At 53.5% G+C, this 14,390-nt stretch overlaps 1 protein-coding gene across 1 annotated transcript in view; it reads left to right on the top strand.

Annotated features, from left to right (window-relative positions):
- Positions 1–1,168: 1,168 nt before the first annotated feature.
- Positions 1,169–14,390, top strand: part of DNAH9 (dynein axonemal heavy chain 9) — a 188,722-nt gene continuing 175,500 nt past the window's right edge. The window contains exons 1-9 of the mRNA XM_040588011.1: positions 1,169–1,534; positions 4,029–4,225; positions 6,485–6,643; positions 7,383–7,513; positions 8,438–8,649; positions 8,841–9,074; positions 10,098–10,265; positions 12,369–12,485; positions 13,335–13,485. Coding sequence (XP_040443945.1) covers positions 1,169–1,534; positions 4,029–4,225; positions 6,485–6,643; positions 7,383–7,513; positions 8,438–8,649; positions 8,841–9,074; positions 10,098–10,265; positions 12,369–12,485; positions 13,335–13,485 — 1,735 coding nt within the window. The remainder of the gene's footprint in view (positions 1,535–4,028; positions 4,226–6,484; positions 6,644–7,382; positions 7,514–8,437; positions 8,650–8,840; positions 9,075–10,097; positions 10,266–12,368; positions 12,486–13,334; positions 13,486–14,390) is intronic.

The raw sequence follows: 14,390 nt of genomic DNA, 5'->3' as shown, positions 1-14,390 counted from the left end.
GAGGAGGCAGTGTTTGGTTTAGATGGCTAAAGGGGATTTAGTGAGGGAAAACAAATACCTGAATTCTCCAGAGAATGAGCTCAGCTGGTTGTTTCTGCATTACAGCATTGGTCTGGAGACCAGGATCTCGCCCTGATGACGGAGCCTTATCCCTGTTCTGGCTGTGTTTCATGCCAGCAAAATCCTATCTGCCTCTGTTACCCTATGGACAGGAGCTCCGCTTGTCAAAGCTGGTTGCAGCTGGGGGTGGCTTTCAAATGACTCCAGAACAGACAACCAGGAGTTTCCTCAACCAGATTCCAGTTCTGGCTGTGGAGGACAGGAAAGCTGGCACAGCAGGTGAATATGTGGAAGGTCTGTGGTTAAGAGGAGTGTTTTTGGTGCTGCAGGAGGGGTAGTTTTGCACTTTTTCAATTAAGGAGTTAATTTTTAGATGGGACCTCAAAGGCACCGGGCCCCCAGGTGCTGCTCAGCAAATGATGCCAACACATATTAAAGATTTAAGACTTCATTTCAGGGTGATGGAAAATTGAAGACAGAAACTGGCAGGAAAGCATCTTTTGTCAATTAGCTGTGCTTTAATATGCTTGTCTAAAGCAGAAACTGGGTAATTGACACAGCTGGGTACTACAGAAAAGGGCTGCTGGGCTTGTAAGGATAGCAGGGGGCTGGGGAAAGACTGACTACTTGATGTGATGCAGGTGTAAGTGGGATGGCACAGGTGTCAGTAGGGTACGGGGTGTTGCTGAGGGGTCACGGTTGCTGCAGGGTGAGTTGAGCAGCCTGGGACTGCACAGGATCCCCGTGCTTCTCTCACAGGGGAGGAAGGGTCTTTTGTTTAGAAATAACGAACAGCTTCCCACGTAAAGGCGTTAGTACTACGCGAGTACGGCAGTGCTGGGAGCGCGGCGCGGCAGCTGCCGCCCCAGGCGGTTCGTGTGAGTACGGTGGCGGTGGGGAGCGGCACGATGCGGGGTCCGGCAGGGACGTGCCCCGCCGAGCCAGCCGGGGGGGCCTGAGCTGTCCCGGTGGGATGCCGGCGTGAAATCCCCCGTCCGGGGACTCAGCGTCTCCCAGGCGAGCCGGGGGCCGGTGCCGCGGGGCCCCCCCTCCTGCCCGGGCCGCGTCCCCCGGGCAACGGCGGCTCCTCCCCGCAAACACCGGCGGGATGGAGGAGGCGGCGGCGGCGGCGCAGCCCGGTCCCGACGCCGATGCCGGTCCCGACGCCGGTCCGGACGCCGATGCCGCCGCGGAGCGGCTGGTGCGGTGCGTGGCGCGGGCGCTGGGGGTGCCCCGGCAGCGCGGGGCGGCGGCGCGGGCGCTGCGGCCTTTCCTGCGCGGTGCGGAGGGGCCGGCGCTGCTGGCCTGGCGCGGCCCGGGCGGGGACCTGGTGCTGGGGCCGCCCCCGCCGCCCCCCGCCCCCCGCCCCAGGGCCCTCTTCTTCCTCCGGGGCCCCGGCGCCGGCCCCGGGGAGCTGCTCTGCGGGGACCTGCCCGCCGATGCCCTGGGGCACTTCGCCGCCCTGGTGGAGGAGGTAAGGGCCGGGCTGGCGCAGGGGAACCGCGGCCTCGGGGGCGCGCTCGTACCCCGGCTCCACGCTTCATGGTGCCTCCTGCCCGTGAGGCTTTTCGGGGTTCGGTAACTGCTCCTGCATCCCGGTGCATATCAGCGGTGCCGCCCCTGCGGGACTGACCCGCGTTACAGAATCGATCGGGGGGGGGGGCGGAGGGGATGCCCCCAGGTCGTCTGGTCCAGCCCCCTGCCCAAGCAGGGCCACCCAAAGCTAGCAGCCCACCACCACGGCGAGGTGGCTTCGAGTATCTCTAAGGATGGAGCTGCCACAACTTCCTTGAGGCACCTCGGTCACCCTCGCAGTAGGAAAGTGTGTCCCAATGTTCAGGAGCCTCCTGTAATTCAGTGCCTGGCTGCCTCGGGTGGGCTGGTGCTTTCCAAAGGGACCTTTGAGTGGTTCAGGTGCTTTCCCGTCCCCTCGTTAGCAGCCCAAAGCAGACAGCACTGTCTGCATTTACTCCTGATGCCCCCCAGCCTGGGGCAACCTCAGCACTGAGGGAAGTGGAGGAGCTGCTTGATTTGAGCAGCTCTGGTGATGCTGTTGGTGTATTAAGATGATGGTGGATAGGCTGGGTTCCCCAGAGCAGGCTCCTAGACTGGTTATCTTGGGTTTGTGGGATAACGTGTTAGGTACATGGGGAACTTTTGTTCTGGGGTGTTTGCTTGAGCTCCCAGCGAGCTTGCCGGCCTAGTGGCGTTTGCATCCCAGCTCTGTCTGGAAGTGGCAGCAGCTGTGTATGATGGGCGCTGTGAGCACCACCTGCTTCAGGGAGATTTTGGGGTAGGGACACTGGAGCAGATCTTGTTAGATCTTGTTTTCTGCCTGCCTTCAGCAGTTGGAGTTGTGCATCCAGACTGCGCTTGCAGGCTTTTCTCTCCCCCCACCCTCGCAGAGCTGCAGTACCTCCATAGAGAGCAGGTTGCGCCTGGGCTGGGTCCCACTTTCCTCCCAGGAAGGGTGATGGGGCTGGGCCTGCAGGAAAGTGGAAACGGTCTTGAATTTCTTGAGGCTGGGGCCGTGTGTTGTGCTGCACCAGTGATTCGTGCAGTCTTTAATCGGCAGTTTTTAGGACAATCTTAGAAGAATTTGTCCAGTGAAAGAAACAGTTTGCGTGAAACTTTCTGTGGATCATTTAGGACACCAGGAACAGACATGCCACAACTGTGTGTTTTTTCAGTGAGGTCACAGCCAGGTGACGTTGTCTGCTTGTGCACTTAACTCCTGTGATGGCTGAAGGGAACACGCCTCAGTGCTGGGTGCTGGGGCTTCACCCTAAGTCCAATTATCATTTAACAATCAAAAAGAAAATGAATAGCTGCTATTTGACTGGTTACAGCATTATGAGCATTAGCAGTCCATGTCATTTAAGTAATAGAGAAAAATCTGGCTAATAATGTGGTTAAAACTACTGCAGGTGAACTTGGCAGTATCTGCCTGTGTCCCCTGGGGCTGTGCTCCCCCTTACCAGGGTCCCGGGCTCGCAGGGTGCTGGGGTGGGTCTTCCTTGGGTCCACAGTGACCGTTGTGGGGACAAAGAATCGCCAGCACCCCGGGATGGCACCGTGGGTGCTGGGCTGCTTTGTCCCTGTTCCGCCTTCCCTCCCTTTGTAGCTGTGTTGATACTTTTGGCCTCCCCCAGCCTGGTAACGCTGAGGGCTGTTGTTTGTCACCAGGGGCAGCCTGGCTTTGTCACGCTGTTGCCGCAGGCTGGTCCCAGCGCAGGGCCAGCCCCGGGGGGGGGGTGGGGTGACAGACACCGTGTTGCTCTCACAGCTCAAACGAGCCCCAGGCAGCTGGGGGCCGGCCAGCCCAGCCCTGAGACAGTACAGACCCTGGGGACTCTCACTAATAAAGACAAAAATCACGTTTAGTGGGCTGCAGCTTTGGGAAACCACCTGTGAAGCGACTGTGCTCAAGACCTGCAGTGCAGCTGGGGTGGGGACCTGGGTGACCCTCGCCAGCAGTAGATCCCAGATGTTCCCTTTCAGCACACCGGGGTTTGCTGTCGGGGCCAGCCTGCGGGCTCAGCTCAGCCCTGCTGGTCCTGGGGGGCTGCCTGGAGCCCCTGCCCCTGCCTGCCTCCCTGCCCTGGCAGTGGAATGGGGAGCAAGCACCAGGACATCTTGTGAGGGCACAAAACCAGAGCCCACAGAGCTGTGTCCAGCTGAAGGTTTGGGAGGCTGGGAGAGTCCAAGGACAGGGCTGCTAGCTTTGTCTGCTGGCTTCCAACCTTCTCAGCTGCTTGGATTCGGGGGAGAGGGCACACTAGTGTGCAAAGTGGGCCTGTAGAGAGACTGTTTGTAGTCATCTGCCCTCATTTCACATAGGGAACTTCTTGAGGCAGTAATGGATATGGATCTCCAGGCTTGGCCAAGCAAGGACCTTGGAGCCTGGTGGCCTGCCTGTCTCCTGCAGCACTGTTTTCTCCACTGGTCTTTCATGACCCCTTCTACAGGTGATTGTGCCCATCCTGACGAACAAGAAGAACCATCAGGGCTGGCCACAAGTGGTGTCACAAGACATTTTGCGTCATGTCCACAACCTAAAAAGTACTGTTTTCATGGTTGTTGGCCAAGTAAAAGGCAAGACCTTGCTGCCTCTTCCAGCTGGCTCAGAGGGAATCGAGGACATTGATCTGGAAAATGAGAAATTGTGAGTACCACCCCTGGCTCTCCACTAGGTTTTCTCCTGCTGCTGGTGCATATTATGTGTCTTCTGGGAATCCTCCTTCCCCCAGGTGTGAGACCGACCCCTGCGTGCCTACAGCCCCTGTCAGGCAGCTGTAGAGAGTGGCCAGGTCCCCCATGAGCCACTGCCTCTCCAGGCTGAACACCCCCAGCTCCCCCAGCCACCCCCCATCAGACTGGTGCCCCAGCCCCCTGCCCGTCCCTGGACACGCTCCAGCCCCTCTACGTCCCTCTTGGAGCGAGGGGCCCAGAGCTGAACCCGGGGTTCGAGGTGCAGCTGCACCAGTGCTGAGCACAGGGGGATGGTCACTGCCCTGGTCCTGCTGGCCACGCTGTCTCAGACACAAGCCAGGATGCTGTTGGCCACCTTGGCCAGCTGGCCGTCAGCCAGCCCCCCCAGGCCCTTTCCCTCCGGGCAGCTTCCCAGCCCCCTGCCCCAGCCTGCAGCGCTGCTGGGGCTGCTGTGACCCACGGGCAGGACCTGGCATGGAGCCGTGTTGAACCACCTACAATTGGCCTTGGCCCACCAGTCCAGGCTGCCCAGACCCCCCTGCAGAGCCTCCTGCCCTCTGGCACATCAACACTCCCCTCCAGCTTGGTCTCATCTGCAAACTGACTGAGGGTGCCCTTGATCACCTTGTCCAGACCACTGGGCAGCCGTGAGAGGCTGAGCCCGATACGCAGCAGATCTTTACCCTGCAAGATGTCCAGCAGCTGAGGAATCCCCATCCTTTGCTAGCTAGTAGGTCTCACGTTGCAGTGGGGGGAACTTTTTCTACCCTGGTCCTTCCAAGGAGCCAGGTTGGTGCCCAAAGCTGGGAGTGGAAGGGGTTTGATTGTTGCAGTGCTGTGAGCCCAGTCTCAAATAGCCATGTCTGGAAGGCTGATGAAGGCAGATATGTTTGCACGTCGTGTCATTGTCATGTGTTTGCTGGAAGCTTGCAGCCATGGTGTCACTGAAATCTCGGAATGAAGAACTTATTGACACCAATGTGATGTAGATAATTAGACACTTCTTCATTGACAGCCGGGTGTGTGAGTGAGTCTCCTCACGATCAACGCCCACCAAGCTTCAGAATCACACACCATATATAGAACTTATTCATACATATTCATTAAATATTAATGCATGATCATAATATTTCCCGAAAATCATTAACATACCCTCCTCCCATATCTGATTCTGCGCAGTAAAGGTTGGAAAAGTCTAGAAATTTGTCTGGGGTACGATTTGGGTAGGTGGTATATGAGTCGGTGGTTGCGATCTCCTCCTGCCAGAATTACCTTTTACTAAAGTTCACGGTTTCTTGGCAGGTAACTACAAGTTGTTCCAGTCGACTCTCCCCCCGGTTCCCATTAATTCTGTTGAAATGTTAGAATATACGCTTTCTACATACAGAAGACTAGTCAAACACAAAGAAATCTGTAAACCCCCAAATTATCTAGGTTTTAAACAATGATTCTAGCCCACTCTTCTGGCCTTGGTACAGGACTGTACAAAGGATTTTGTAGCAGCTTTTACTGTGCAACTACAAGTTTCATTAAAATATATTTCTTATCCCTCTATATGTCTATTAAAAATGATCTTATAAAATCAAATAAAGTCAATTAATTCTAACTTATTAGCAAATCTGTAACAATGGGACCTCGGGGGGGGGGGGGTGTTAGTGAGTGCGCAGGAATTCATCACTCCTCAGACGGGCCATGGTGTGGTTGGCCTTGTGTAAGGAGTTACTGCTTCCAAGGCAGTGGGGTGGCCTGTCCTCAACATGCTAGCCCACTTTGTGTAGTTTGTCTCTGAACTAAGCAAGTTATCGACTGTGGGGAGATGGAATATATTCAAGAGGAGCAGTATGGAGAGAGATGATCTTGCTGGAGGTGTGGCTGTCCAGGTGAGACACCGAACCTGAATGGATCTGATGTGACAGTGATGGGCTGTGCAGAGAGGTGGCGACTGGCTCTTCATTGACACTGTTTGTTTTATGAACTATCTGTTGTTGCCCGCACTGCTGCAGAGCTTCATCCGTTTCCTCCAGAGTGTAATTCTAGTAGTAAAACAATGGCAAAATCTTAAGGATTTTGATTATTTTGTGGTTTTGAAATGTGAACTAGACTGTAACCTGCAAAATCCAACTGTCCACAGGGTCATTTGAAGTAGATCCAACTGAGCAATGCACATCAACAAGCGGAAAGCAAAGTTAACAGTGTGGTCTGTTTTCTGCAGCCTGGAGCTGATAGATAAATCTCTTGTATATGCCACTGAGTCGGCCATCATAGACTGGAGCTACCAGATCCAGGGAGCACTGATGAAAGAGTCTTCAGAGCCTCTCCTGCAGGGCAGCAACCCTAACCCGAAGGTGGAACTGGAGTTCTGGAAGAACAGGTACAGCCTGGCTGGGGTTTGGTGGTCACTGGTGCTGGTTTTGGGTGGGGGGAGAGTGCTGGCGGCAGATGGAGCTGCTACTCCCAGGAGCTGAGAAGAGCAGGCTGCCGCAGGTTCGTGTACAGACTTTTCTAAGGAAAATTGCTCCTGCACATAAAATAATCGTGGTCTGCAAAGTGCCTGGGAGTCACTGGGCAGCCCCAGCACAAGGACTACGCCCAAAGAGGGAATAATCCTTTTGGAAGTGCTCTTTCAGTCACTGTTAACAAGGAACCAGCCACAGGAGTAAGAGCTGATGGCCAGCTATAGGGCCTCCTGGAGACTGCGCACCTCGTCTGGCTGCTGCTCATCTGTCGATGCCAGAGGGGTTTCAGGTGCTCAAGAGCCAGGGAATGGAATTTCCTTTGACCCTTCAAAAACCTTTGTGCCATGTTGGTTTGGGCTGACCCAGGGCAAAGCCTCGTGGGCTGGAGAGCTGTCACTAGTGCCTGCAGAAACACCTGATGGCTTCTTTCAGCAGCATCCCACCAGGAGCGGAGCTGCTGCTGTGCCAAACCCCAGCACCGTCTGTCTGTCCTGTAGGGTTTGTCCATGCCTCCTGCGGGACCCATTTGCTTTTGCTGTTGACTGTCTGTGTAGCTGGAGGAGATCTTGCATCACTCCCAGAGGAAACGGATGGCGTGAGGGGACAATTAATACTGCCCCAGCACAGGCTTGCAATGTGTCTCGGTTGCTGTAGGTGTGATGACCTGGAATGCATTTACAATCAGCTGAGAACGAGGAAGGTCAGGACCATGATGGAAGTGCTGGAGAGAGTCGAGAGCAGCTACGTTCCAGCCTTCAAAGCTATGCTCATGGATGTTGAGGCAGGTGAGATGCTGGGGCAGCTTCACTAGAACCCTGATTTCTGGCCTTTGTTCATAGCCTGGTGTTACTGGTTTCAAACCTAGTGTGGCTGTAAATGGCACTGATCGCCTGGAGTTCCCTGTGACTGTGGAGACTGTAGCCTTGTTCCTGGCTCCCTCTCTGGTTCACGGAGCGAAACTGGGCTGCTTGTGCTCAATCTGATACTTTCATTTCCAGGTTGGGACAAGCTTGATCACTGATCTGTTGAGCCAGACCCTTCCCAAAGGTCAGGTTGAGTGGATCTGGGAATTTGCTGTAATAAAGCGTTTGCGCTAATCCAGCAGGACTCGCCCTAACTTTTTCACCAGCTCCTCTGGTATCAGGCTGCAGGAATGGGAGTTCAGGATAACAGAACAGATCTTGTAGCTAACTGAGGCTGCTTTATTGGACTGCTATTTCCCAGGCTTTGGGCACTGCAGCCTGAACCTGACCCTTGCTAAGGGAACAGCAGTTTGCACTTTAGGATGGGGACCTTTGAGTGTGAGGATTTCAAGGCTGCTGATGAAAGCAGGCAGGTGTTGTCACCTGTGTCACCCGAGAGGAAGGCAGGGTTCCTGCAGTGCACAAAACGAGGCAGAGCTCTGCATCCCGTGTTGTAGCAGGACGATTTTCCGTTGCAGTTGTGGATGCACAAAGCTCTGTCCCAGCTCCCTGTCCCTTGCCATCATGTCAGTTTACTTCCTTTTCTGGTTGCTGCCAGGTGAGCAGTGTTCAAGGGTGAGCAATCCTCTGCACACGTGTGGGTGAGTGTGCTTGGTGCTTGTCAGGATGGTTTGTTTCCCCGGGTACCTTTCCATCTGGTGAGGTGAGGCGAGGCCAGCTGCCAGCTCGTAACCTAATGCACCACAGCCTGGCGGACCTTACCGCTTTTCCCATCTCTTAACGCAGCTCTGACCGAGGCTCGGGACATCCACCTGCACCTGATGCCCCTCAAGTGCCACTTGGAGGACATAGAGAGGGTTGAGTTCAGCGAGGTGAAGCCTTTCCTGGTCCCGCTGCTCCATGTGGTGTGTTTGATCTGGGTCACCTCCAAGCACTACAACATGCCTGCGCGGATAGTAGTGCTACTCCAGGAAATCTGCAACCTTCTCGTTCAGCAGGTGCGTGGCCATGATGACTGCATTGGCCAAGGGGAGTTTTTTTCGGAACTCCCTTCTTTCTTCCTTACCCCTCTTCTTCCCTGGCTAAGTGGTTCGTAACTTGAGAGATAGGTTCAAACGCATTCAGTGTAAGAAGTCACTGTTTTCTGTGACAGCAGAAGTGGCCTCTCAGGTATGATTTTCTCTCCCAGGCCCTGGTGTACTTGTCTCCAGAAGACCTTCTGAAAGGAGAGATGGAAGAGAGCCTGGGCAAGGTGCAAATGGTGCTTGGCATCCTGAATTCTTTCAAAGAGGCTTTTGAGGAGAGAAGGGAAAAACTACACACGTACTATGAACCAGGCCAAGAAGTAAGGGAGTGGGGCTTTCACGCCACGATGGTGTTTGCGAGGCTGGACAGCTTTCTGAAGAGACTGGAGATGGTGGAGGTGAGACTCTAGTCTTGAAAAATATTGCAAGCCTTCAGGAGAGCTCTGTGGCCATGCTTTTGCTTGCTGGCATCTTCCCTTCCTGTAGCTTCACCCAATGGCAGGGGATGGAGCTGCTCACTTTACTGTTAGGTCTTCTGTTACAGCAAGGCTAGGACCTTGTTCTACCATGTCCTGCTTGGTGCATGTCTGAGATACACAGATGTGTCCTTCTGCTCAGGTTGGTAGGTGGGTCTGGCACTGGCTAAGTGCCACCTCTTTGGAAGGTCCGTACCCACTTAACTCTGCTTTTTGGCTTGTCCCCTGAGCTCAGGGTGAGCAGGATGGCCACCAGTACATTCCTGTGCTTGAAATCAACATGTTTCTCCTGGTCCCCTGAGACATGGACATTCAACCTGCTCTTGCTTAGCCCCACCAGAAGAGATGGGTGGGCTGGTGGCAGGGCTGCCCAGTGCTGCTGCTGTAGTGGGGTGCATGGGGCATTTTCCTGAGAGGTGGCACCGCAAGGTCAGGCCCTGCCAGGCTGCAGAGGGTGGGAAGGGAAGGACCCCATCCCCATCTTATCAGAGAAGGCCAGCTGGGCAGGGTCAGTAATGCCCACTTGGACACATGGAGGCTTGACTGAGCTTTGGTCAGTCCAGGTACCAGTAAACATCAGAGGTCTCTTCTTGGTTAATGCCTCTAAAACTGGGATCCTTAGCTATGCTGGCTGACCTGTCAGGGTCCCGTATGTTGGTTTGGATCTGTCCTCTAAATGCCCTTAAAGGCAATTTTACAGTTGGCATAGCATTTCCAGGGGCAGCAGCAAGTCCCCCTAGGGAGGGCTGTGTTATGAGCAGCCGTTGATGCCCAGGACAGGTAGGATCTGGCTCCCCCCTTTCCATTTGTTCCACTCAGCTTGAGCACCAGTGGTGTGCTTGGGAAGGCCCTTTGGCATGGCTGCAAACGTGGCTCTGCCTGGTGACAACTGTTATCTTTTTTTGTCAATGTCATAACCTCTGTGTGCCTCCGTTGACTTTGAAGGATCTCCTGGCAACTGCCTTGGAACTGATGAAGCTGGAAAAGATTGAGTTCAGCGGGATTAAAGGGAAGGCCCTGGGCCAGCAGGTGCTGGACATGTATGAGGAATTCCAGGAGGCGTACAAGGTGTTTGCAGAGCGAACCTATGACTGTCTGGACCTGACCAACACGGTAGGTGGGACCAGCTTGCAGGAACACCAGCAACACGGGCGTGTTTCCAAAGCAGCAGCTTCCTCTGGGATGGAGTGAGTCCTGGCTCGTGTGCAGTCCTGGTAGCTTCTTCGCAGCTCGCTCCTCCTTTTGCTGTGATCTGATCTGTCACTGTAGGGAACAGGGAGCTGCTGGCCTTTCCTGCAGCGATTTGGGAGTTCTTGCAGGTCTGTCTCTAGCATAGCTTGCTAGTTCAGGACCTTAGACCAGTGCAGCTGCGAAACCTGGATTTCCATGCCTTTTACATGGGCTTTCCCTGTACGTGGTGCTTGCTGGTGTGTATCATCCAACGTCCACGTCTCTGCTTCCCTGCTGGTGTCTAGCTTGCATGATGAGGGCCGGATCAGGTGATCTCTGGGGATGTTTGCTCTTGGCTAGATGAACGTGTGGCATCTGGTGCTCTCAGAGGCTTTTATTCAAAGAATATCTCCAGCCCTCTGGGTCATGGCTCAATGGCCATTGGGCTCACAGATGCTCACTGCACCGTGTGTTGTACGAGCAGGGCAAAGCAAACGTGTTGCCTCCTTAGAGTCTTCAGAAACTCCTGTTCTTGGCTTTGACACTGAGCAGCGCAGCCTGGGCGAGCTATGGAGGAGGGGCAGGAGTGGCATTTCTGAAGGGGTCTGTGTCCCATCAGTGTGTCTGATCTTGGAGGGTCTTTGATTTCTTCTGCGGCTTGTCCCGTTTGCCCTGGGGTTGGTTTGCTGTGTCTGGTGAGCGGGACATGGTGAAGCCTGTCCACACACCTAGGGCATGGAGCGCTAAAACTGGAGTGGCCATAGGGAAGCTCTGTGGTGAGGAGCTCGAGTCTCGTGCTGCTTGTGGGGTAACCATCCTTGGCAGACATCCAAGTGGAAGGTAACCCTGCGGCAGAGTCCTCCCTCCGGTGGGCTCCTGCCTTGCTCCCTTCGGAAGGGGCTGTGCTGGGGTGAAGGATGGCTGGGCTGGCAGTGGGACACGGTGCTTTCGGGTGCTGGGACCTGCCTGGTGTGGTGATGGGTGGCTTCTGCTTTGCTTCCTGTGGTTCCCAGTACGTCTCCGTGGAGGATAGCGTGTCCCCAGTGCTGCCTGGGAGGATCTTGCTGGAAAGCTGCTTGCTCCGTGTCACCCCTCCTTCAGGAAGGAGGGCACGGAAAGAGCGGTGGCTCTGCAGGAGCTGGCTGGGCTTCAGTGACCCCGTGGCCTTTGGTGTGACTCTGAGTCATGCTTGTTCTTCCAATGCTTTGGTTTTGCACCCTCTGTTACTATCTACAGCCTCTTTTTAAGCTGAAATATGGCATCTGTTTCTGCTGGAGCTCAGCAGTGGTGACAGCAAAAGCTGTTGCCTTATGCCTTTGTTCTGTCAGAAAAGCGACACGTGGCCTAATTTTCAGTGGCTTTGTCCAAGCGAGGACAGAAGGACTGAAGTCTCCCAGTTTGTCAGCTTCAGTCTTTGATTTGGGCTCTTTTACCTGTAGGAAAACAAACGTAGATTTTACGCTTGACCTTCAAAGGGTTTATTATAACTGGAGCAAGAAAAGCGGTGCTAGAAGACAATGGAAGTGACACAAACACAGCACTGCTGAGGTTGGAAAGGACCTCTGGAGGTCACCCAGCACATCTTCCCTGCTCAGAGCAGGCTCGGCTAGAGTGAGGCTGTGGCCGCTCGGGTTAAATACCCCCACAGGCTTGATTTGGCTTGAAAGCAGGTTGGATTTGGAGCTCAGCAGGTGCATCTGTGGGGTTTTTTTGGATGATGGTGTAGTCTTCAGGCCAAGTCATGGGAGGAAGAGCATGCAGAAGTAGTCTGTCTTGCCTCCAGGCTGAAGTTAGTGTTCACTGGACTGTGGACAGCCCTCAGGTCCAAAGGATCCATCCTGGAGGGCTGTGATCTCAGCCGTGGGACAGTGCAGCAACATCTTCAGGCTCTGTGGGGCTTTGCCATGCTGCAGTGGCTGGAGGCTGGCCAGAGGGGTGGTTTAATTCATGGTGAACAAAAGAGGAAAGATCTTTGGGTCAGGAGGGTCGCAGGTACCTGTTTGTTGCCACCTCAGGTTCACACCTCACTGCTTTGCCTTCCCGCAGGAGTTTGAGCAAGACGCCTTTGGTTTCCAGCAGAAAGTAGAAGACATCGACCGGCGGCTGGGCACTGTTTTCATCCAGGCTTTTGACGATGCCTCGGACATGGAGCATGCTTTCAAGGTTTGTGCGTCGCATCCCTTCGCAGAAGGGAAATCGGGGCGCCTGTGGCTTGCCCCGGTGGTTGCGCAGAGGCCGGGCAGTGCTGTAGCCACAGGCACACGGGGCTGATGCCACAAGGCCACGTGTAGCTTTGGGGCTGGTCCTGGCTGGCGATGCACAGCCTGTGGGTCCCTCCCAAACTGCCGAGCCCTGGAGCTGGCAGCAGTGTTTTGCTAGAAAGCTTTGGGAGTATTTCTGCTCTTCTCATTAAGGCACAAACAGAATGAACCTTTGTTCAGTTTTAGAAAGAACAGTTAAATTTTTCAAATCAGGCTGTTGGGTGCCAGGAATTTTTCCTTCTGTCTCTGTCTGTGAGTCGGAGGAAATGATGCTTTTTCTAGGAGAGAACCCATATTAAAAACCTAGGTGATTATTGTTAATATGTGGATGTGTTTCAATTTTGGAAACAGAGGTTCTCTGGAAACAAGGCTGTATTGTTTACAACTTAATCTGTCTTGCAGAAAAGGTAAATGGGATTCTCTGAAAAATCTGAACATAAGTGTTTGTGGAAAAGATTGTAGAAAATGATAGTATTTATCTTTCTAAGTTTTTTTTTTAAAAAGAGCAAATTCTGAAGCATTTGAAGAATGATAGTTGGAATATGGTTCACCCACAGAGAAAGTCTGAGCATCTGTGTAACAAAGGGAGGGACTACGGGGAAAAGCGGGGTAAAGAAGAAAGATTTCACTTTTCCAAAGTTCCCGTTGATGTAGACATCTGGGCTAGTGAGGAAGATCTCAGTGGGTTTCTCTGCAGAGTCAGGGTTGTGAATTTTTTCCCCTTTCTTTCCCTGCTTCGTCGCCTCCACAGTTGCTGGACATGTTTGGGAGCCTTTTGGAGCGACCAGTGATTGCTGTGGATGCTGCTGACAAATACTGTGTCCTCATCAACATGTTCAACAGTGCCCTGGACCGTGCTAGGCTGATCTACTGCAGGCACAGCCAGGCGGAGCCGGAGCTCGGTGGGTGGCATGTGCTGAGTAAAATTGACTTTGCAGGAAGTTGGATTTAGGTTAACTTTGAGGGGACAACAATTTGCTTTTTCTAAGGAAATCAAAGCTCCCCAAATCAGAAACATTTTCAGCCTCTCTAGCTCTTGGTGGAAATGGAACTGCCTGGGAAAGCTCTGTCCTTAGTATTAAAGCAAATAATTTTTTTTTTTTTGGAAAAATATCCTTTAAACGTGTATATGTGATATGTGACTGGGAGTGAAGACACATGCTGAGTTTTTCCCTCAGCAGGGTTGTGACAAGGGGTTTCCCTCCACCCTTGTGCGCTGCCTCTAATGCCCCATGGGATCTGCAAACCCACTCATGTGCTCCCCGATATGAATTTACTGTGTGTCCCTTGTTATGCTGTGAATGCAAAGTATGCAAGTGGGACTTTTAAACCAAGAGCTTAATCAGCCTTTTCCAGGTTTATTGCCCCCCACAAGCATTGCCACGGGAGGCAATGGTTAGGCTCCTATCAGATCATGAGGATTAGAGTGTGTGTTTTTGAACTGCAACCCATTTATTTGCCTCGGAAAGACCGTACTGGAACCAGTACAGTCCTGGACCTGCCTTGTTCTGAAGAGACAGTGCTGCTGGAACAGGTGCAGGTTAACAAAGGGGATGGAGAGTTCATGGAGGATGAGTCCATCATCTACTGTGAATTTAGGGGGTGTTGTTCTGTGAGTGTTAGATAAGATGGGCAGAAATCCCTACATCAGTGTTTGTGGGGAGCAGGGAATGCATCCCAGGCAAAGGATAGTTCTGTATCAGCACTAACATGCTGAGCTTCTCCTTTGACCTCAGGTCCTTACTCAAGCTCCAGAGGCACTAAGAGACTTGCCCTGTTCACAGACTTACCTCAGTGTAGTAGGTGT

This window comes from Falco naumanni, chromosome 1 (assembly GCF_017639655.2).
Source record: "Falco naumanni isolate bFalNau1 chromosome 1, bFalNau1.pat, whole genome shotgun sequence".
Lineage (NCBI taxonomy): Eukaryota > Metazoa > Chordata > Aves > Falconiformes > Falconidae > Falco > Falco naumanni.
Note: the sequence above shows the minus strand (reverse complement) of the source record. Positions and strands in the feature narration are given on the sequence as shown.